Genomic DNA, 22099 nt, shown 5'->3' on the forward strand with positions numbered 1-22099 from the left:
ATGGACAGCTGGCGCTCATCCAACCCTGATGCGAATGAAAACTGTCCGTTAACATTCGTTGTCAGCGTGTCAATGCCTAGCGCTTTCGCCGTACCCAGTGAGACGACAGCCTTGCCAGGCTGCTACGCCATGATTTCATTCAAACATGTCAAACTGTGGTCAAAATGCGTGAATGATGATACGGCCGTGAGCGCTGATGCGGGGTGTTGTTGCAAACCTATGTTAGAGTTACAAGTTATTACGAGAAGGCCGTCTTACATACATACATGACGCATCACTCACTGGGTAGGGCACTATATACCACATTGCGTTGGTATCGACAGGCACCTTTGAGGGACCGGAAACCCTTGCCATCGGACACTTCTTGTATTTCGTAGGATCGCGCTATAAGATCCTCGCTAGGTATTTGGATGAAAAGCCCCAAATATGGGTCCGCGCACGTTGAGATCATCACGGTCTCGCGGCCAGCGAAACTTTTCCGGAAGGTCGGCGTACGCGTCGTGATTCGGAAGGATCTCTCCATCTTTGTCGCGGTTGGCCCCTTGGAGAAAGCTGGGCACCTGGCGCAAGATAAATGGCACATTATTCGACGAAGCTGGCACCTACGTCGAAGGATGTGCCTTTTCTTCGTTCACAGGGTCAGGCATGGGGTATTGGCTATAGCGGCGAAGAGTTTGAACAAGAGACAAGCTGTGCGCTCTACAGAAGTAGTGGACGCTGATTCTGAATGTCCGATGCGGAGCGTGCGCATGCAAGGGGTTCTAATGAAAGAGAAGAAGTCCCCAGACCTTCTGTTGTATCCCTAGCTTGAAGACGGCGCCGACCGTGGCCATGGCGCTATAGATGCAAGAGTTATAAGTCATCTTGAAACACTTTTTTCTGAACCCATGGCGCATCACTTACCGCAGGGGTCCAAATACCACATCGGCCCGGCGTCAGCAGGCATCTTCGGACCGAACGCCTCTTTGAGAACCCTGACCAACGCGTTCCGTCTGGCCCCAGCGTACCATGCTCGCAGGCCAGGCCCATCACCATTGTTATAGAACACGATGAGCATCATGTCGGGGTCTTTGATACCATTGCTCTTCGCCCAGTTGGCCCACGAGAAAGGTGCCACCAGAGGCTCGATAAACGCACCGCGACGAAGCCTTGACATCACGTAGTTGATGATGATCTCGTGACTCGGCCACAAGCTCCCTGGATGCGCCGTTCCCCCGAGCTCCTTAGCTCGCGCGTCGATGTCGACACCATGTATGGGAATGAACAGCCCGAAGCATAGGTCTGGTATACTGGGATCATCAGGGTTGCGTCTCCAGCGGAACTTGTCCGGAAGGTCGGCGTCAGGAATTGGCAGGAACTCCATATCCTTTCCGCGCGGCGCCCATTCCCAGAAGCTTTCAGCGGGCACCTGCTACAAGAAAGGGGATGAGTGGTTTGATAAAGCTCACAAGATTCGGAGGACGTACATGCTCTCCTTCCACGGGTTCAGTGATAGGATCCAGGGAAGACAGAACGTCAGATGTTGCAGGGGGCGTGGCAGAGTTGTGGTCAGGCCCTGCAGGGGCTGCGGAAGCAGTAGACACGGCCATAAGAAGCGCGTATAGTGGGAGTGGGGCGAGCGACTGTACTGGCAGTGGATGCGTTGCTGGCTGCTGCAGCCGTTCCCCTGAATGCTCACAATGTACGTAAGTGCCCACGTCGTCAATCAAATTGCACATATCCAAAGCGATCATACTAACCGATGAATACATCAACCTTCGGGTTACTTGTAGCGTTAAACACACTATACTGTTGCATATTCATCGGACTCTACTCATATCTCGGATATCGAGGCTGGGGCAACAGTGCGAGCTCACCTTGTAGAGATGTCCGAGCGGCGTGTAGATCGGCAGGCCTACTAGTAGCATTCATCAGCTCAACTGCATCAAGTTCACCTCGCGCGTTCATTCAACTTGAGCCCACAGTACCAAATGTCCCATGTGGAGCATGCGCATGCGAAGCTCTTCATTCGAACGCGCCAAGAGAGGAACGTAAGTTATCTTAATCCAAGGCGGCCGCCTCAGTCGATGCAAACAGATAGTGCCTACAGCGACAACAGAGCCAGCTCGGGGGCGTTATAGAGTGCCAGAGAATGAGCCATGACATAGTAGATGACCTAGGATGACTCGAGAGCTCGGAGGATGGTATGGCAGTGGAAAGAGCAGTGTATTCAACATATGCGATGCCGAGGAAGGCCGGAGTTGAATAGAGAGCGGCTATTGCCGCGGAGATGCCGTGGGCGTCTAATAACTGCGTAATGTGCCAAGCCCATAGGAGCTCTCGGCGCTTGTTTGTTTGACGCAGTTAAGTGACGTGAGCCGGTCCACCCCGTCTCTCGTTTCGACCACCATCTCCCCCAAGCCCCCTTGTCTACTCGACAAGACTTTCCCAAGCACACTCGCCCTCAATATATGGCCCCGACCTCCTTAGGCCATGCAGGCAACCGCTATCCTCGTCTGACTTACTCCATCCTCTCCCTCGCCACCCACCACCTCGGCAAGCTCCTTGGTTACTCGCGCCAGGATCTCACCAACCATGTCCACTCATACGTAAAGAGAGGCGAAAAGCATGACGCGAATTTCGTCGTCTTCGCTGTGCTCATTCCGGTGCTCGTCCTGCTGTCCGGACTCTTCGCCGGGCTTACCCTGGGTTACATGAGTTTGGACGAAACGCAGCTGCACGTTCTCAGCATAAGTGGCACACCGTACGTCCGCTTGCTGGGCTCCCTCATCTTTTCGCTCACATATATCCCCCTTTGCAGGAAACAGAAAAAGTATGCCGACAAGATTCTGCCCATTCGCAAGAATGGCCACCTCTTGCTTATTTCCCTCCTGCTTGCCAACATGATCGTTAACGAGGCACTGCCCATCATATCTGAGCCTGTTCTTGGGGGCGGAATTGAAAGTGTCGTGGTCAGCACTGTTCTCATTGTCATGTGAGTTACTTCATAGACCCTCATTGTGGCGTACATGCTGTTGCGAATTGGATCCCCTCTCTTTCTGGGGACGCCACATCGGGTCGGAGCAGCGCACATACCGCCGCGCAGAGACATCCTGGCATGTATGGGAGAAGAAGTGTGTGTGAACTGTGAACTCCGCTGCGCCGTCCAGGCAGTCAGTTAGCCCGCTACTATCAGTCTTCACTGGAGGAGCATGAGGTCATGCATGACGGTCATATCTGCTGTTCACCGCCGTGCTTCTGTTCCCGAACCGACTCTCATTTTTGGCTTTTACTTTATGCTGATATTTTCCCTAGTTTCTCTGAGATTATTCCACAGTCTCTCTGTACCCGGTATGGTCTGGCTATCGGTGCCCAGATGGCGTGGTTTGTCAAGCTCCTCATTCTGATTATCGTACGTCATATTGTTTCCCCTTGCATTCGATGGTATTAACGGTCACTTCCAGGGTGTCGTCTCATGGCCCGTGGCCAAGCTGATGGAACTTGTCCTGGGACCTCATCACGGTATTATGTACCGTCGCGCAGGTCAGTTTGGAACCATCGCATATGTGGATATCGTGTCCTGATAGCTGTTCACCAGAACTCAAGGAACTTATCGCCCTTCATTCCGCTGCTGGCGTATTGGGCGGCGATCTGCAGTCGGACACTGTCACTATCATCGGCGCGACTCTGGACCTGCAAGAGAAGGTCATCCGCCAGGCTATGACCCCCCTCGAGAAGGTATTCATGCTCAACCTCGACTCAAAGCTCGACTACGAAACCATGAAGCGCATCTGCGACACTGGACACTCCCGCGTCCCGGTGTACGAGGAGGTCGAAGTGCCGACCGTGATGCCCGTCGCTCTCAAGGGCAACGCCGGTAGCGGCACGGCCACACCCACGAAGACTGCCGAAGACGCGCCGCTCCCCGACCGCCTGCAGAAGGTGAAGAAGCTGGTGGGCGTGCTGCTTGTGAAGCAGCTGCTCCTGCTCGACCCGAAGGATGCGATACCACTCCGGAGTATCACGCTGAACCCGCTCCCGTGCGCGCCGCACAACGAACCGCTGCTGAATATCCTCGACAAATTCCAGGAGGGCCGCAGCCACATGGCGATTGTCTCACGGCTCAGCGTTGAGAAGGCGAAGAGCGTGCAGCATGAGGTCAAGAAGGGCCTTACGCAGCGCCTCAAGGACCGTGTCGGCATGGGCGACAGCTCAGACAGCAGCAGCAGCGACTCCAGCGGAGATGAGAGCGGTGGAACTGGCACCGGCACCGGCAGCGATCCCGACACGGACGGCAAGAAGAAGCGCAAGGGCTGGCGCCGCCGCTCACACAAGAAGTCCAAGTCGAAGGAGAACGCGGCGGAGGCGGGCGAGGCGAAGGCGGAGGCGGTCGAGATGGGCAACATACGCAAGGAGAACGCGCGCGTCAGTGCTCTTGCCAAAGCGATGAGCAACGGTCGTGAGCAGAGCCTGCCGGACGACGCGGTGCTCGGTCGCGAACAAGCCGAGGACGTGAGTTGGCCAGAGTCTCTGAATGCGCAAATCACGATTGCTGACGTTCCCTGCAGTTCGTACAAAGCATGGACCCCTACATCCAGCCTCTCGGTATCATCACGCTCGAGGACGTTGTCGAAGGTACGCGATCAGTCGTTCCCGAGTCTATGCAAAAGCCTTTCTAACCTTTCAACGCGCTCTACAGAGATCATCGGCGAGGAGATCTACGACGAATTCGATCAGGAAGGGCAGGGCCACCTCGGCCCGCTCCTCTCGCCCGACGCGAAGCGCTTCTTCGCGCGTCGTCGCCGCCCGGACGTCTCCCCTGCCGCGCGCGGCGAGCTCACCGCGGAACCCACGTCAATACCGAGGGGTGCGCAGACCGTGCCGTCTTCTCCCAACCTGCACGGCGGTACTCTCGTCGGCTCTCCCCCGCCGCTATCCCTTGCTGGGGACCTGCAGCAACCGCAGCAGCCGGCCGCTCGCAGACGCAGTGGCGCGAGTAGTGTGATCGGGAAGGTGTTTAGCGGTGTGCGCCGCGCGAACACCTTGCCCGGGCCGACTGCAGAGGCGAGCCCCGCCGCGGAGGGGGAAACGGCGCTCGAGGAGAAGCCGAGTGAAACAACGCCCGAGGAGAAGAAAGGCGCGCCCGACAAAGACATCGAGGGTGATGACAACAGCAAAGTTTGAGGCTGTATTGAGCTCGGGTGACGACCGTGATGAAGACGGCGGTGACGATGGTCATTGGGATAGATATACTTGCTGGCGGACGCTCTAATCACGACTGTATACAGTACCTGTATGATACCTGGACGTTTCTCCCTGATGATTGCATGCGAATTTTCATCGCTGCGATGCACGAGGGTCCAACTGAGTATGCTTGTCGTTGATTTTCATCTGCGGACTTGAGTGAGCTGTCCCGCGAGGAACTGCATATTCGGGAGTCTCCACCCTCTACCGCAGCCGGTGTCTGCCGAGGCGCCGGCGTTGAGTATCGCGCGCCTATCTGGATCTGACCATGACCTGTTGCTTTCGTACCGCAATGCGCCATACACATCTCTGGCGACCCCGACTCTTCACTGCGCTAGCATTCTTGAGTAGAATTATTCTGAACTCAGTCCCACGAGCCTCAAGAACGAGCGCGCACGGGCGTACTCCTAATGCGAATACGTATCCTTCTGTCCCCGTATCATCTATCCCTTCGGCGTATCGGTTGTGACCTCGCGCACTTTCTGCAAGTATTCAATGTTGCTGCGCGGTTTCGTATACATGCTAGTTATCTTTTGTAGACTGATTACTGTCACGTCTCTGTCAGTGTATCTTGCCAGCGAAGACGGTCACTGCAACCGTATCATGGCGAATATGTAACCAGATGAGGCCCTCCGCTCCTTAAGCGGGTGTATAGATGTATACAAGAACCACCGTTGAGCTTGCACCGAAACATGGGCGAAGAGGCGCAACAAGCCGCCATTGATCACATCTCGCCAGGACGGAGGACTTTGCGCACCCAAACGGTCTTCTCACCAACCGGACGCGAGTGGTATGTGATGATATGCAGATGCATTGATGATAGCAAAGGTATGTGATGCACGATACAGTACGTGATATAACAGCGACAAAACGATACAACAGTTCACAACAGCAGGCATTGTCCATGGATCGTGTTCGTTCGACTGGCGGCGATGGGCTGAGGCACTGCCTCACCCGTCGCTCCACGTAACCACCAAACGCCCTCTCGCTATGCGTTGACGCAGCCGGGCATCGCGGAGAACGTCCCGGACGCATCAGGGACCGTGGTGTTCTTGGCCTCCTCCGAGATGCTGGACCGCACGGAGGTCGCTCCTGTAGCCTCGGAGCTGAGGCTGGAGCGGCGCGACCAGAACCCGCTGTCGGACTGGCTGTCTTCTCCCTCGGAGGAGGAGGAAAAGAACAGGCGGCGGAGGCTGGGGCTGCTCTTCATGAATCCGAAGCCTTGCTTTCCGTTCGTCTTCTTGGCACTGCCGTTGCCTACAGAAAACGCTTTAGGTCAGCGGTGGTTCATGTGGTGCCTACAGAGGAGCGGGAACACACCTGCCTTGCCCTTGGGCTTGGTGCGGAAGAGCGTCTTCACCGGGCTCTCGAACCGCGTCTCGTACACCACGCCGGATATGGAGTTTTCCGGACGCGCAGGGCGAGCGTAGCGGATGGGCTCGCCATCCTTGTTGGCGGTACGGCGGACGCCTCCCTTAGCGGTAGGAGTCCGGTTGGCGCGGTCGGGGGTGGAGGGGATGGAAAACGTCATAGCGAGGGTGCGGCTAAAGGGGAAGGTGCGTGCCCGTGCCACCGGCGATTTGACGTCCTTCTCTTCCGAGGGGAGGCTGACGTTGGAGGAAGGCGGCGTCGAATCGGTGTCGTCCGCGGCTGACGAGTCTTCCGAGCTCCTCTCCGACTCGGATTCCGTTGAAGACTGGTCCGGACTCGAAACCTCGCCCGTGGTCGGTAGCTCGGGAATGGTGGGCTCGTCGGCGTGATGACGCATGGTGCGCATGGGGTGGAGGACCCCGCGGCCCATGATTGTGCATTGGTTCACGACGGCACGTTGAGCGTTCAGGAGCGGGCGCGTGCCGGTCGTCAAGATTTGTGCGGAGAACGTCTTGGTCCTCTTGAGCGTCTGATGTATCTTGGGGTTTGCGTGCTTTCGCGAATGGTGCGAGGCGTCGGATGGTGAGCGGGTCGGCGGGGGGAGTGAGTCCTCCTCTATTGGGAGAGGAGTCCTTCGGCTTGCTTCGAATTTTGCAAGGTTCTTGGCCGCTTGATCGAGCGCTTTCTTGGTCTCGTCGTCAGCTGCACGTAATGTGCGCTTTGAAGTGCGTTTCGCTCGAATGTATTGCTTTATCGCCGTTGTCGTTATTAGGAGGGACATCGCCAAGACGAGAAGACTCTGAGTAACGAGAGGAGGTCAGAGGCGCTATCATGTGAAGAGGACTATATGCGCACCAGTTGGAATATCGGAGACTCCGGGAAGGCAACGTGCAATGTGATGAGGCCTCCCTCAGATGTGCCCAAGCGACTTGGCTCAAAGGGAGGGAAGGTTGGGACGGGAGAGGGATTGCGGGTGGTATACATGGTGGGCTGTTTGGGTGATGGTGCTTGAGCGTTGAGTGGGAGTGTGGGTTCTGTTCGAAAATCGCGTAGAGTCCCACTATACTTATACCCTGCTGAAGTGTAGCGGCGGGAAATAGCGACCCCGGCGCGGTTGTGTCAATGTTTCCTGTTAAAGGCAGATGCTCCACATATACTCTGACTTAATGCGCAGCCCCGAGCTTTCTTCGGCATAGGGAATACTTACCGTTCTAGCGCTTGGTCGGAGAGGGGTACCGCGAGCACTTCAGCATGCACCACATGTCGGAACGACAGTTGATCTCGCGCGGTAGACCGGGTCCCCATATCGTGTGTGCGGGTAACGCTAGTTTTTAGTCTGTTCTACCGACATCTATAGCGGATGTCACGCTGCAAACTCCTTCGGACACCGGAAGTGCATGGACGGACGAACTGCTATACCTTCCATATTGGGAATGCGGGTGGCGGATGTGTACGGGCGCTAATGTGACAACCGCGCGTCCGCCTGCGTCCGCTGCCCTGAGTCCATGTTGTCGTGCCTCGTCTACTTCACCTTCCTCCTCCGGTCATTCCGAGCCACCCCGGGCCTCACCTAAATGCTTAAGAAAGTACGTCAACCATAAGAACGTGCAGATTCAATGCTACAGTCGCATACGGCGCGCAATGATGTCGCACTCAGAGGAAGCTGACTTTGAAGCTGCGCCTACGCGTTCCAGCATAGCCCATCAGTCAGAATCGCGACGAGCCCCACGCCGTGTGTTCACGATTGGTTGAGGCCGGGAAAGAGGCCATTGCGCGGGCTTTGATGCTAGTGCTTACGCTTCGGCAAGCCAATTTCACACGCCGGGCGCCGTGCTGCACGGTGGCCTTGTGCTCAACTTCGTCCTGGGCGGCGTAGTTACGTACCAGTTCTGCTGATTCATGGTGTCGGGTATTCCGCGCCTTGAACCGTCGAATCGATGGAAAGTACGCTTTGCAGGGTGTTCCGACGCGATCAAAGGTACGTTGCGTGATCGAATTTCCACGCTCTTGGCTCACCCCGCGTTATTGTAACACTGTAGCATCGGTTGGTAGGCATTTTCCAGGCAAAAGTAGAGGTAAAACCCTCGTATTGCTACATTTAACCTTGGCACAACACTTTTTCACGGTCGCAAATGTATACGGTGTCATAAGTTCGCCCTGAATCCTTGCCCGAGTTGAGTATGTTACCACGTTGATGTACCTTGTTGGAGGAGCGGAGCGCGCAGAAGAAGAGTGAGTGATGGTTGCATCAACTTGAAAGTGCATGCGCTTATGAGTCAACGTGTAGGGTGTCATGTTGGAGTGCCCGGAGCGGCACAGGCCCCGCGGCTAAACTCGTCGTAACAGTCTCTTATGCCCTCTCCTTCTCATACAGCGGAGTCGCGTCACTGCGATGAGGCTTAGAAGTCTCCCGTATCTCCACCTTCGGGCACTCACAGGGTGTAATCGGGCTTTTACGTGAAAGAACCTACCGTATCTTGCCGTCAACATGGACATCTCACCCCACCTCACCGCACTTCATGGAAACATTCTCAGTATATATACCGAGCTATCGAGCGGCAAGAAATTTATCCCAGACACCACATACCTCACCCGACCTCCCCAGCATGCTTACACTCTCCACGGCAGCGTTACTGGCAGCAGGCTTCATAGTCCTCCTCTTGCGCCTGTTCCATCATCGAAGGAGCCTTCGACAACTCCAGGGTCCGCAGCGCCTTTACAGCCTGCTCGGTGAGTGTATATTCCCCCGTGAGACCGCAGACGCTTATGATATTCTTGGGCCAGGCCATGAGGTTCATATGAGCCGGCAGGATGAGGTTGGAGACCTAGAGTTCAAATGGCTGCGCCAGTTCGGACCCACATGGAGGATTCAGGGCGCGTTCGGGGTGAGTGCGGTTCAAAAAAAGTACGGGCTTGGAGATTAACGACCTATGTACAGGCGGACGTCCTCATGACGGGCGATCCTAAGGTGAGTGACCTCTCTGGAGTGTGTCCGGCGTGTGCTGACTCTCCACACATCCCAGGCCTTGCAGCACATCTTCCACAAGTCTGGTCACCGCTACGCGAAGACGGTGTCGCAGAACCACATGAACTATCTCCTCGGAGGCCCCAACATTGTGTGGGCTGCAGGTTAGCTTCAATTCGTCCGCGCGGTCTACGCGATTCTTACGCGAATCCGGACTTGCGCAGGGGCGGACCACCAGCGACACCGCAAGGTCATGAATCCAGCCTTCAGTGCACCTCAGCTGCGCTCTTTCTTGCCGTTGTTTCAACGCATCACGGGCAAGGTCTCTCCCTATACTTCTTTTTTTACTTCCCGGCCTCACGCCTTGCTCGCTTACAGCTCACCGAGAAGTGGAAGAGGGACCTGGCAGGTTCCTCTGAGCTCGAAACGGCGGTCAACGAATGGTTCTCGCGCACTACACTCGATATCATCGGGCAGGGTACATCTCACATCTCTCTCACAGTGACTTTCCGGGCTCACCATCTCTTACAGCGGGGTTCGACTACGACTACCGTGCTCTTGATGAAAACGAAGAAAGTGCTCTCGCGAAGGCGTATCATGGCGTCCTGTACGTATTTTTTCCACTCCGACCTCTTCAGCGGCCGGTCTGCTAACAGAGCTCGCTTTTCTAACAGCAAAGACGCCGAGTTCCGTCTGCCCAAGGCAACCATGCTGTTCCGCGCCACGTGGACATACCTTCCGCAGTCCGTCCTGCAGATGTTCCAATACATCCCCGCCGACCCGTTCGCCCGTCTGCTGAACCTGAGGAAGGTCTTCTCCAGATACGGACAGCAGATGCTGAGCGAGAAGCGGCCCGAGATCGACACCGTGGAGAAGGACTCCCGTGGCAAGGACATCATGAGCGTTCTCAGTACGTACCCCCCCCTCCTTGCGACTGAACACCACTAAACGTGCATGCAGTCAAAGCAAACGCATCTTCGGACGCGAAGACCCGCCTGGACGACGACGAATTGATGGCAGAGATGTTCACGCTCACGCTGGCCGGACACGAGACCACCGCAACCACGCTCACCTTCCTCCTATACGAGCTGGCCCGGAACCCCGAGTACCAGAACCGCATGCGTGAGGAGGTTCAGCAGACACGTGCCCGCGTCATCGCTCGCGGCGACACCAACTTCACGATGGAAGACTTGGACAGCATGACGCTGTGCATGAACGCGATCAAGGTATGCGGGCAACGTTTTGACGTGCAGGCCAATAGCAGTCTAACTGTCAGATGCGCATAGGAAACGCTCCGCTTCCATCCCGTGGTAGCCTTTCTTTTGCGCGTCGCAACACAGGACGACGTGCTCCCGTTGTCGATCCCTGTTGTCTCGACCTCCGGCGAGACTATAACCGAGATTCCTATCAAGAAGGGGCAAGGCTTTGTTACGTCGTTCGCCGCGTATCATCGGTATGCCGCAATATTAGCATCATGCGATGCAGATCACTCACACCAGACAATCAGCCTTCGTGAAGTCTGGGGCGACAACCCCGACATCTGGAACCCTGATCGATTCTTCCATATTGACGTCGAGAAGCAGATCAACGTTGGTGTCTTCGCGAACCTGTGAGTCACCCACATACTCGTCCTCGTCAGTAACGCTGATCACATCGTGTTTCTCCCTCAGAATGACGTTCTGTGAGCTACACAAAGCCTGCTGTTTCGTCAGGAACCCCCGCTGACATTTTTCTTTGTTGCAGCTGCTGGTGTGCGCGGGTGTATCGGCTGGCGCTTCTCGTGAGTTCTGCGTATCGCCCTCTCTACTAGTCTTCAAACCGCTGATACATCGACGTTCCCATAGTATCATTGAGATGCAGGCCGTGGTTGCAGCGATCGTCGAACAATTCCAGTTCCGCTTGCCTGCAGGCGCCGCGGTCTCCGACCCCAAGAAGTCGCAGATCCAGCGGGCTCCAGCCGGTGGTGCCATGGTCCCGCTTACCCGCGGCCAGCCCGAGCTCGGGCCTAACTTGCGCCTTCGCGTCTCTCTGGTCCAGGCCGAGTGAGGAGGCGCAGTCCGTGTTGGGAGGAAACCGTGCCAGATGTTAAGATGCAGCTAGGTTGATGTCAGAGTCCTGTTTTAGCCTTATCAAGCGTAATAGATCCTCTTCTTGCCTTCACAATGGTGCTCTTGGTCATACTGTGTAGTGCACATTGCCGGTGCGCACGAGCATGGTTCAATGTGCACCTTAAGATACGCCCAAGCGTAGCTAAGGTGGGAATTACCGCACTTCGTTTAGACATGTTCATTGCAACATCGATATATTTAACACGATGGTCGCAGCGCGGGCCGCGCTGACAGTCCAGGACAGCTCGAACTACTGAACCTTCCAAATCGGGACTGTGCGCCGCATAAGTTTGATGGCGTGAACGCCGCGACGGCCCAATCGGGGCGCTCATGCTCAGTCCGCCATATCTAGCGTCTCCCTCGCTTTCCTTTGCTGCTCCGAGAGGCTTGTCTAGAAATCAGAACGCGTTCAATATATCTTCAATTGGGACGACATTTACGTGCACTCGCTGGTTGCGTCTGATGACTCCCCTGATGCGAACATACTATGCGACGGCTGTCCCTTCTAGACAACTTGTGGCGGGGTTCGGTTGTTGTGGGGTCTGAAGCTGAAGCTCCAGTAAGTGCCCGTTATTGACTCTTCCGGCGCACACCTTATCGCCGTTTCTGCGAGTTTGAAACCAGCCCTGACGCCGTGGGTCGTCGATTACAAACGCGGCGGCTCGCCGAGTTACCGCCGAGTCGACGTTACAGCGGATCCACTGAAAGAAGCTTCGGTGGTATACGGTAATGCTTGACAGCGGCGGCAGCGGTGATCCTCCCCGGTCCCATGGCGAGTCTAGACGAAGGATATGCCGCTATGTGATCGGAGTCCCGACTCCGGTGTATGGGCCCCATGCTATCGTTCGAACTATTCCCGGCCTCACACTGGCCATCATGTGAACACCCTCAGTGCTCCTCCTCTCTGAAGCCGCTGCTCATGGATTGCACGGCCTCCAAAATGAATCTCTCTTGAACTAGGAATAAAATCGGGTTGTCGTGTTGCTTTCACATCGGCGCCAATAATTTTCGGTACGTGCCAGCATACATGTGATGGCTTGAGATTTACCGAGGGCTTCCTAAACAGTGAGCGGAATGGATGTAACTATTGCCTAAGAAGCTCGCTTATGAGACAATGCACAGATCGTCATCGTACCAGCTCGCGCCCCGGGGTCACAGTGGGCGTAATGGTCTCTTATGCCCCCGGCTCGTCTGCTGCAGCAGGAGTTATGTCACGTCTATGATGCTACACAGCTTCTGTGTCCCCTCATCTTCTCACCCTCCAGCCCACCGCTCGCGTACTCTCCCATGGACAAAGAGCCACTTACGTGGGTGAAGCACTCGTATCTTGCCGTCAATACACGTCTTCCGCCTTCCGTCTGGAAGTGCGGGTGACATATAAGGCGGTACCGCTAGCGGGCTACTTTGAGCAGAGTCCCCTGCACACCCGACAGCCCAGCGAAAGATGTTCACCATCCCCTCTGCGATATGTGTTGGGATCGTTGTCGTCGCATTCCTCCTTCGAGCCTTCCATCGCCGAAAGAGCATCCGGTATATTCGTGGGCCTCCGCGTTTCTTGAGCCTCCTAGGTGTGCTAATGTGCAACATTCGCATGCACGTCGAGATGACTTACTGTTAATCAGGTCATGACTACTTGATGAACCTCCAGGACGAGGTGGGAGACCTCGATTTCAAGTGGCTCGCCGAATTCGGGTCCACTTGGAGGATTCAGGGTGCTTTCCGCGTAGGTGATCTCTCACATTGAGAAACGTACCAGAAGCTCAACCTTCGCATGGAACGCGCAGACCGATGTCATCATGACAGCGGATCCTAAGGTGAGTTCAATTCAATTTATTGACAGTCCTGGTCTCATGTTAACGTGCGTGTCTACAGGCTATCCAGCATATCTACCATAAGTCAGCTTACAACTATGCGAAGAAGCAGTCGCAGAACCACATGAGCTATCTCATGGCTGGCCCCGGAATAGTCTGGTCTCAGGGTGAGCTTTCATATTCGACAGTTGCACGTTCGATCGCTTATGATCACAGGCGAGGACCATCAAAGGCACCGCAAGATCATGAACCCCGCCTTCAGCGCCGCCCACCTTCGGTCGTTCCTCCCGTTGTTCCAACGCGTCACCGGCAAGGTATGGCTCTGATATCTCCTTCGCCGTGATTTGACGCTAACGCGCTCATCCAGCTTGTGGAGAAGTGGAAGGCGGAGCTTGCTACGACCTCCGAGTTCGAATCGTTGATCAACAACTGGATCTCTCGCGCTGCGCTCGATATCATTGGACAGGGTACGTGCAACGCTGCTCCAGTTTTGCCGGATGCTCACTTTGTGTTTAGCCGCATTCGACTACGACTACGGCGTTCTTGAGGACGCTGAACAGAGCACATTGGCGAAGGCATATCATGGCATCCTGTACGCATCCGTCCTCCCATCACGAGGCGACTGCTTACAGCGTTCTGGTTGCATATATAGTAAAGACGCCGAGTTTAGGCTGCCGGGCGCGATGATGCTGTTCCGTGCGGCTTGGGACTACATCCCTGTGCCAGTCCTCAAGCTGTTCCAATATCTCCCTGTGGACCCATTCACGCGCATTTTGAGTCTGCGCCGTCTCTACATCTCCGTTGGCAAACAGATTCTCCGGGAGAAGCGACCAGAGCTGGACGCCGAAAAGCGTCCTAACAGCAAGGACATCATGAGTATCCTCAGTGTGTATCGCCTGTCCCAACGCATACCACAGTCCGCTGATGCCACCATTACCACAGTCAAGGCAAATGCATCCTCGGAGGCGAAGACTCGTCTCAACGACGACGAACTGATGGCGGAGATGTACACACTGACTCTCGCCGGGCACGAGACCACGGCCACCACTATCTCCTTCCTCATGTACCAGCTTTCTCTGCACCCCGAGTACCAGGCCCGTATGCGTCAGGAGATCCGAGAGGTCCGTGCTCGTGTGACCGCGCGCACCGGCATCGACTTCACCATGGAAGACTTGGACAACATGCCGCTGTGCTTGAACGCTATCAAGGTATGTATAGCCATGTGTTCGAAGAAGGCGGCCGTTGTGTTTATTGTGATTATCTCCGCAGGAAACGCTCCGCTTCCACCCCATCGTCTCCTACCTCCCCCGTGTCGCGTCCAAGGACGACGTGCTTCCGCTTATGCACCCCATCATCTCCGCCACCGGCGAGACCATCACCGAGATCCCGATCAGCAAGGGCCAAACTATCCTCACCTCGTTCGCCGCGTACAATCGGTGGGTAGCGTGCTTTATTCCGCTCATCTTTTCTCTGACACCAGAGCGACCTCGCAGACTCCCTCAGGTCTGGGGCGAAGACTCGCACGTGTGGAACCCCGACCGGTTCTTCCGCATTGACGTCGGGAAGCAGACGAACGTCGGCATGTTCGCGAACCTGTAAGCAGCGTCAATCTGTCGCGCCCTAAGTAGTCGCTAATCATGCCACGCTTCTTTGTGCGGCCCTACCTCAGCATGACGTTCTGTGAGTCACAAGATGCCGGTCCCCGCTGAATGGCCGTTTACTGATATTCATTCTTAGCTGCGGGTGTTCGTGGGTGCATTGGGTGGCGCTTCTCGTGAGTGTTGATCGGGCTTTTGGCAACCCTCAATGCATTTACGAGCGCCTTCCACAGCATCATCGAAACGCAGGCTCTCGTCGCGGAGCTCCTTGAGAACTTCCAGTTCAGGCTGCCCGCGGGCGCCGACCCTGCTGCCGACCACAAGAACTCGGAGCTACAGTGCGCGCCGTCCGGCGCCGCTATGGTTCCGCTCATTCGTGGCAAGCCTGAGCTCGGCCCTTCGCTGCGCCTCCGTGTCTCGCTCGCACCCACCGAGTGAATGCAGATGCACGTATGCCTCCCGCACTTGTCAAACGAACAAGAGTTAAGTGTGTCCGATGTGCTACTCTGGCTTGATCGCACATCATGCAAGTAATGAACTCACGACTCCAGTATACCTTTCGTATCTGTATGTACGCGCCAACCATTTCAGTGAAGTCTTGTATAGTTATTAGCTAGTACCGTGTAGGGAGAAATACACGATGCACTCATTTGGCCACTTCCCGTTGCACGTTTCGCTTTCTGCGCATCATAAATTCAAGTACGTCTCATGCGAGTAGGAGAGTTACCGCGCAAAAGCCATAGAGATAAATGCTGTGATATTACCGGATAGCTACACGCTCGTGGCGCCTGGTCTGCGATGATGACCACCGCCTTTTTTCCAACCAAGGACGCTGTGTGATTTGAGTTCAAGGTTATTTCAGCCGTCAATCAATATCAGAACGCAATTTTGTCCTACCCGCGGCCAGTATGGGGGTTGGACCAGACCTCGGAATCCAAGAAGCATCCCGACGGGCGGTAGAAGGGATGGGCTATTTTATACCTGCATTCTAGTATAGCAGGCGTCAGTGATATGGCAAGCCCGGATGCGTGACTATATATTGGTATATTCTTATGCCGTAGATTCTATCATCGCAGAATGTCCTGAGGAGTCGCTGGTCAGTACACTACACATGCGCCCTTGCCCTCCCACTGGTCCCAGTGCGGAAGCGCCTCCTGCACGATGAAGTGCGCAATGTCGCGCCGCGAGACCGTGTACCCGCCGTCGACCTCCCCTGCAACGGCCTTGTACGGCGCCTTGCCGTTCTTCGGGCCCTTGTCCCCGAGGCACTCGCCGTCCGTCAGCAACGACGGGCGCACGATCAGAATACGCTGGAACCCGCCCTCCGCGGGGAGCCCCGCCAGCGCCTCCCACCCGGCGGGGAGGATGGTCGGCTTCACGGCCGGCTGCGTCCAGGGCACGCCCAGGCAGTGCGCGAGCACGCGCTCGGCACCGTACTTGTCGTCGTGCGGCGCGCCCAGCAGGAGGCTGTAGAACGCGCGTAGAGCTGCGGGGAGCGTAGCGTGCGACGAGGGTGTGATACCGCGAGAGGTGACAGCCACGAGGCGTGGCTGGGCGCCGGGCGCACGGAGCGCGGCGGGCATGGTGCGGAAGAGGTTGAGAAGCGAGCGCGTGCAGAGGTCGGGCGTGGCGAGTACGATGCCCTTAGTAAGGCTTAGGTTTGGCAAGCCGCCTAGGGGACGAAAACTCGGGTGAGTATGTTGTGCGGCAGGAACATATAAGCAGCGGTAAGTACGTACCGATGCTGAAGAGAACGAGGTCGATAGTGCCGTTGCCGTACTCGAGCGCGGACTCCCAGCCCTTCTGGACGTCTTCAAGGACGATGCCATCGCCCTTCACAAGGTGCGCCTTGCCGTCCTTAATATATGATGTTTTGGCGGCTAACTTGTGTGTACTGGCTGCGCACCGTCCGGCCGTCCCGCCTTGTCATCACGGCACCTACACTCCACGGTGTGGCAGAAGGCGAGGGATGCACTGTCAGTCCTGTGAGTTGTCTTAACGCGGACCCGACAGTTCCTTCTTGTTTCCTTGATTGAAGGTTGAACTTGCGGGCCGATTGACCGTGCCTGGTACCTGGGGTTAGAAGCAGCTCTCGACAGTGGCGCTCCTTTCGTCTACCAACTCTGCACATGGCTGGGGGAGTTCGGGCCTGGGGCTGCCTTGGGCTTGACATGGAGCGTGCACGAGTGCCCGTCGGTGGCTGGGGTGGCTAGTGGCTGTGGAGTTCACATTCTCCAAAGTGGCTACACGGTGCTACGCCTCCAGCGAGCCACGTTGCGATACGCTGGTATCATAGCGCAGCTCCTGCTAGCCCTTCGCAGTAGTTGTGTGATGAACCAGCTGCGCGTAGTCAGTTTCGCGCCACACCGCCTGCGCCTGGCAATTGACATTTTGAAGATACATCCCCTATCCACGGCCCGGGGCCGGGTGGATGTGCGCCACAGTGGTACAAAATGCGTCCGTGGCGGTCGACCCCTGCCACACACACCCTCGCATTCGGATCCCCACCTCCACACAACAATCACACCATGCACGCGTTCGTCCTTGGCGGGTCAAAGAACATCGGCTACTACGCTGCCATCAGGCTGCTAGGTATGCATCCGTCTGACAGAGTCACAAAGTTGGCTTGGTGCTAATAGGGGCGTGTAGAGCAGGGCGCGTCGGTGACATTCTTCCTTCGCAACACGTCCGTGTTCGACAAAGATGCGAAGATCCAGGACTCACCTATGTACGTGGTGCTGCGCCGCACTGCACATGCTAGAGGTTTTTCCGACTGGGCATCATCTAAAGATCAAAGTTGCGAAGGTTGGCATGCGCATATGACATGCCGAACACAACTCTGATATCACGCGGTTTCGCGGCGGTTACTTCTTCTCAACCGTACGTGCCACACGCCGCAAGGGGAATACTGCGCGAGAAACTTGGCACTGTACGACCAGCCTACACGCCTGTGATGCCCAGCTCCTCTGCAATCAGGACCGCCGCCTTCTCGCCTATCGTGAGCGCAGTGGAATACGTGTTCTTCGAAGCGAGACGCCGTCAGGCCCCCGCAGTTGGCAGTTCAGTTCAGAACGAGACGTACCGTGCTGACGTTAGCGGGACAGATTGAGACGTCCGCGACCTTCAGCCCCTGCGCGCCGTACACGTTCAAGCGCGGATCGACGACACCCCCTTGATCGCGCGGCTTCATGGTGCAAGTGCCGTTCTATGGACACCCAATCACTGAACACGAGAACTCTGACGGGAAGACTCGTACGAGGGACGTACCGAGTGCCACGCAGTAAGAACTAATCAGACGGCGTTCATTAGCAAAGTACTGTCGGCGAGAACAGATGAAGTTCTTACTATGTGACTTGAGTATCACATCGATCGCTTTGTCGTCCTCTTCCGTGTATACGAGGTCCGGTGCGTGCACGTCCACAGGCATGCCAGTCAGCGCCTCAGGACCATGCGCCGCGCTCCCGTCCGGGAACGTCGGATGGTCAGGAGCGTACAGGCCACGGAAGCACGACATCCGTCGTCCTATCTCTCGGCAACGCTTATACATATGCCTCATGACGGCGAGGTCATCGGGGCTAAAGGTGATCCCCGGGGTCAATGGTGACTCCCCCAATGTCACAGATACAAGTTGCATACCTGCTGAACACACCTGACACGAAGTCCACGGGCGCATGGGGGTCCTCACCCGAGGTGATGTGTACCGAGCCGATCCCGGAGGGATACATTGAGAACCCCCCTGTGCAGAAACACAGTACATCCGGGGACGGCTGAGACGGACCGACGTACCTGGCACCAGGAATCCATGTCAGCGTGCTACGGCCAAAATATCCGGTTGGAGCACGTACATAGCTAATTCTCCGATCCACAAGATAGACTTCTCGGGCGAGTTGGCATAGAAGGATTCCCACCGTTCCTTGAAGGTTGGCCCGATATCCTCGAGCTCGGCGGGCGTGGGACGGTACTTGCACCCCGCATCGATTCCGCTACCGGGGAAAGGGTATGATCAACATGTATGCACATTTCATGGGAGAAATGTCCATACTTGGTCGCCATCAGGCCCTTGCCCTCACTGACCCACTGTGTAGACCATTCTGCAGTAGAAAGTGGGCGTCAGTGAGACTGTATGAGCGTAAAGAAGGCCGTCATCGCACGTACTCTCGATCTCTTCCTTATCGTTCCTGATTATCCCGTCAAGGGTGACCGTACCTTCCGCGGCGTAGAAGGGGAGGAACAAAAGCGGATGGTCTAACCCAAACCATGTCAGAAACGAGTCTCATGATGCATGACCTGCTGACACGACGCACCGTTGTAGTTCTCACCCACGCCGGGCAAGTCCACGATCGGCTCCACGCCATTCTGCTTCAAGATACCTGGAGCCCCGATTCCTGATCTCTCGAGGATGCCTGGGGAGCCGAACGTCCCAGCAGACACGATGACCATACGCTTCGCCTTCGCGATATGCAGGACGTTGTCCGCGTCCGCATTGATTCGGGGGTTGTGCATGTATTCAACGCCGACAGCCCTCCCGTTCCTTGCAAAAACGTCGTCCATGTAAGTATCATATGATGAATCATAGCGAACAAGAGCTCACTCCATGATAACGCGCTTGACGGTACAAGCTGCCCTAAGCTGCAGATTGCTGCCGTATGAGGCATTATTGTACACGTAGTGATGCGGAACATCGGACCGGCGCCCAGTTTGTTCGTCAATCCATTTGGGATAACGCTGTATGATGGTCCGCTCAGCGGATGACGGGCCAGTGGCCAGAGCAAACGAATACTAACCTCAAAACGGTTGACATCTTCGACCATAGTATTGATATCATTCACAATGGGGCGCCCGGTGTCGTATTGCGCCACCGTGGCAAGATAGTCTTCACCGACGGCATTGCGATATCCTCCGTACGAGACCTTGAGCGGACCGTCATAGCCGTGCGTATGATGTTCGACCCCCGGCGAGTTTTGGTACCTTTCGATCTGTGGTGGGTGTGTCCGTCAGCGAGGACAAACGGGACGTTTTGGGATGGGGGTCACCTTCTTGATGAGGGGTAGAACGTCCTTGAACGCCCATCCCGGGTTATTGTAAACGTTCGCCCAGTCATCGAAGTCAGACGCCGGGGCGCGGGTGTACATCGTGACTTCAAAACATGCGTCAGCCGGTCTCATGACATACTGTAGCCATATGCTACTCACAGTTCACGCTCGATCCGCCCCCAACGCACTGCCCGCATTGCACGATGAGCGACCGTCCATCGAGGTGCTCGCTGGGCCGCGCAACGACGTGCTTCGCGGTGATCGTGTCCGGGCGCAAGTGAGACAAGAAACGTGCGGGTTGTACGTGGGCGAGGTCCTCCTGCGTGTGCGGGCCTGTCTCGAGCATGAGAATGCGTAGAGAGGGACACGCAGACGAGAGACGCCCCGCAATGACGCCGGCCGCGGTGCCTCCTGCAAACGAAACATCGGATAAGGATCATGTTATAACAAACAGTGAAATGATGACGCACCGCCTGCGAGGATAATATCGAACTCTTCTTCGTGCAAAGAGGGAGAAGCCATTGCGCGACTGGGTTAGGTCGAGCGAAATACCCTCAACATGAGCTGTTATATATCAGACATTGTGACACCGTCAAAAAGTCCGAGCCGGGGAGTACACGGTAGGCAGGGAAGCTCGTGTATTGCCCGTACAGAGTGGTTTCATCGAGCGGGCTAGGTTCCGGTCACACGAAGGTGCCTCAACCGCTATGTCAGTTGTTCCACCGCCCTTAATGAAAGTTGCAATCCTGCACATGATCACGAGAAAACCCTATTGTTGACACCACGCAGCAGGGACGGATATGGTTGACGTAGTGGCGTTCGGAATGGATGGCGCAAATCTCAACAATATGTATCGCAGCTGCATAGTCAACGGGGACGCGGGGGTTTCGCTGCGTGCACTATGCTTCCCTCGTCAAAGCAAGATTAACAGCAGCGTAAATGGAAGACCCGAGTCTCAAAATAGCGGGAACTTACTATGGTAGAATCCAACTGGACTCTGTCCGAACAGGATGTCGAGACAACAAGGAACCACTTTCGTATCAACAGGAGTTGCCGCGCGAACTCAAAGCAAAGGAAGGTCCTCGGCACCCAGGTATTTAGAGCGCTTGGCAAATGCCAGAAGGCGGTCAGAGTTCGTGGAGCTCAGTCCTTCTATGATGACCAACGGTAATCATGAGCCATCTTGTCTCGTACTTCCCGTATCATGTATGACCGCCGTAGCGCAAGTACTAGCGAGTAAGCTGAGAGTTGGTGGTACGGGGGCAAGAAACAGCTAGTAAGCGCCCACCGTCTTCCCCCCGCACACGTGGCATTGGGTCGCTTGCACATCTGCAATAGGCTCGTGAACCAGCCTCACGCTCGGAGACGGAAGACAATCGTTCCTCCCGAAGGGAGGCTGGAACTATGTATGTGTGAGGGGGGGTGGTGAAGACCCCCGTGGGAACGGCTGAGATTGAAAATGCCGACGGCACGCGAGCCTCGAGAGTCGCGTTGCGCCGACTCGCGCGTTCGAACCACTGCCAACTGGCACTCGCGGTCGCGTTTCTGAAGATACGTCCATAGCGCGTCCGTATCTTATTTGATTGGCTTGTACGCGTTTCTGCGCTGCGATTTTCCCTGTCCCATATTCGGAGAATTATTTCATAAGTGACAGATTTCGAAGATTTCGAAAACCGTGCTAAGCTGTTGTACAAACCCAATTCTGGCACACAGTCGTTAGTGCCATTTCCGCGCCAAGGCTCGCAGCTCGAGAACACGCCCGCAGGTGCCTCAGCCGTCTTCACGGCGCAGAATGTATGCGTAGTGAAAATGAGGTACCCCGCTCTCTATTTGCGAGACAAAAAGCCGCTGACCGCGCAATTACTACCAGGACGTACTCCGAATGGATTTTACCAGCAGGAGCAGCATCGAGGGCTCTCTGACGGCCTCTGTTCGCTCTTACGCTGGAAGATGGCATCGCTACCGCACGCGTATTTACAGACATAGGCCT

General features: G+C 55.9%; 7 protein-coding genes across 7 annotated transcripts; 3 read left to right on the plus strand and 4 right to left on the minus strand.

Moving 5' to 3' along the window:
* Positions 1-895: 895 nt before the first annotated feature.
* On the minus strand, positions 896-1589 carry TRAVEDRAFT_17469 (uncharacterized protein; the record flags this gene model as incomplete). Its single annotated transcript, XM_008035272.1, has 2 exons — positions 896-1411; positions 1467-1589. 2 exons carry the CDS (start codon positions 1587-1589, stop codon positions 896-898), a joined length of 639 nt encoding a protein of 212 aa, XP_008033463.1.
* Positions 1590-2450: 861 nt separating this feature from the next.
* On the plus strand, positions 2451-5303 carry TRAVEDRAFT_160997 (DUF21-domain-containing protein; the record flags this gene model as incomplete). Its single annotated transcript, XM_008036161.1, has 7 exons — positions 2451-2743; positions 2801-2974; positions 3295-3391; positions 3444-3522; positions 3578-4491; positions 4548-4614; positions 4679-5303. 7 exons carry the CDS (start codon positions 2451-2453, stop codon positions 5161-5163), a joined length of 2109 nt encoding a protein of 702 aa, XP_008034352.1. The 3' UTR covers positions 5164-5303.
* Positions 5304-6211: 908 nt separating this feature from the next.
* On the minus strand, positions 6212-7578 carry TRAVEDRAFT_43282 (uncharacterized protein; the record flags this gene model as incomplete). The annotated part of the gene is made up of 3 exons (XM_008035614.1): positions 6212-6480; positions 6544-7393; positions 7450-7578. 3 exons carry the CDS (start codon positions 7576-7578, stop codon positions 6212-6214), a joined length of 1248 nt encoding a protein of 415 aa, XP_008033805.1.
* A 1622-nt stretch (positions 7579-9200) lies between these two features.
* On the plus strand, positions 9201-11605 carry TRAVEDRAFT_17472 (PAH-inducible cytochrome P450 monooxygenase PC-PAH 4; the record flags this gene model as incomplete). The annotated part of the gene is made up of 14 exons (XM_008035273.1): positions 9201-9324; positions 9379-9479; positions 9533-9562; positions 9618-9723; positions 9784-9881; positions 9938-10037; positions 10091-10166; positions 10216-10469; positions 10520-10785; positions 10900-11012; positions 11067-11168; positions 11230-11240; positions 11303-11339; positions 11404-11605. The coding sequence occupies 14 exons, from the start codon at positions 9201-9203 to the stop codon at positions 11603-11605; spliced, it is 1620 nt and encodes a 539-aa protein (XP_008033464.1).
* A 1506-nt stretch (positions 11606-13111) lies between these two features.
* TRAVEDRAFT_43284 (PAH-inducible cytochrome P450 monooxygenase PC-PAH 4) lies at positions 13112-15514 on the plus strand (the record flags this gene model as incomplete). Its single annotated transcript, XM_008035615.1, has 14 exons — positions 13112-13235; positions 13290-13390; positions 13452-13481; positions 13540-13645; positions 13695-13792; positions 13846-13945; positions 13995-14070; positions 14131-14363; positions 14421-14686; positions 14748-14914; positions 14972-15073; positions 15148-15158; positions 15216-15252; positions 15310-15514. 14 exons carry the CDS (start codon positions 13112-13114, stop codon positions 15512-15514), a joined length of 1656 nt encoding a protein of 551 aa, XP_008033806.1.
* Positions 15515-16173: 659 nt separating this feature from the next.
* On the minus strand, positions 16174-16942 carry TRAVEDRAFT_112740 (uncharacterized protein; the record flags this gene model as incomplete). Its single annotated transcript, XM_008036164.1, has 2 exons — positions 16174-16748; positions 16816-16942. Coding segments are annotated over 2 exons (702 nt in total), but the record flags the coding sequence as incomplete, so codon positions are not given.
* A 1074-nt stretch (positions 16943-18016) lies between these two features.
* Positions 18017-20631, minus strand: TRAVEDRAFT_43286 (alcohol oxidase-like protein; the record flags this gene model as incomplete). Its single annotated transcript, XM_008035616.1, has 14 exons — positions 18017-18097; positions 18159-18281; positions 18344-18363; positions 18422-18651; positions 18713-18862; positions 18922-19059; positions 19119-19167; positions 19232-19321; positions 19381-19607; positions 19668-19801; positions 19861-20052; positions 20110-20213; positions 20269-20520; positions 20580-20631. 14 exons carry the CDS (start codon positions 20629-20631, stop codon positions 18017-18019), a joined length of 1842 nt encoding a protein of 613 aa, XP_008033807.1.
* Positions 20632-22099: the final 1468 nt, after the last annotated feature.

The sequence above is a fragment of the Trametes versicolor genome (genome assembly GCF_000271585.1).
Source record: "Trametes versicolor FP-101664 SS1 unplaced genomic scaffold TRAVEscaffold_2, whole genome shotgun sequence".
NCBI classification, from domain to species: Eukaryota; Fungi; Basidiomycota; class Agaricomycetes; order Polyporales; family Polyporaceae; genus Trametes; species Trametes versicolor.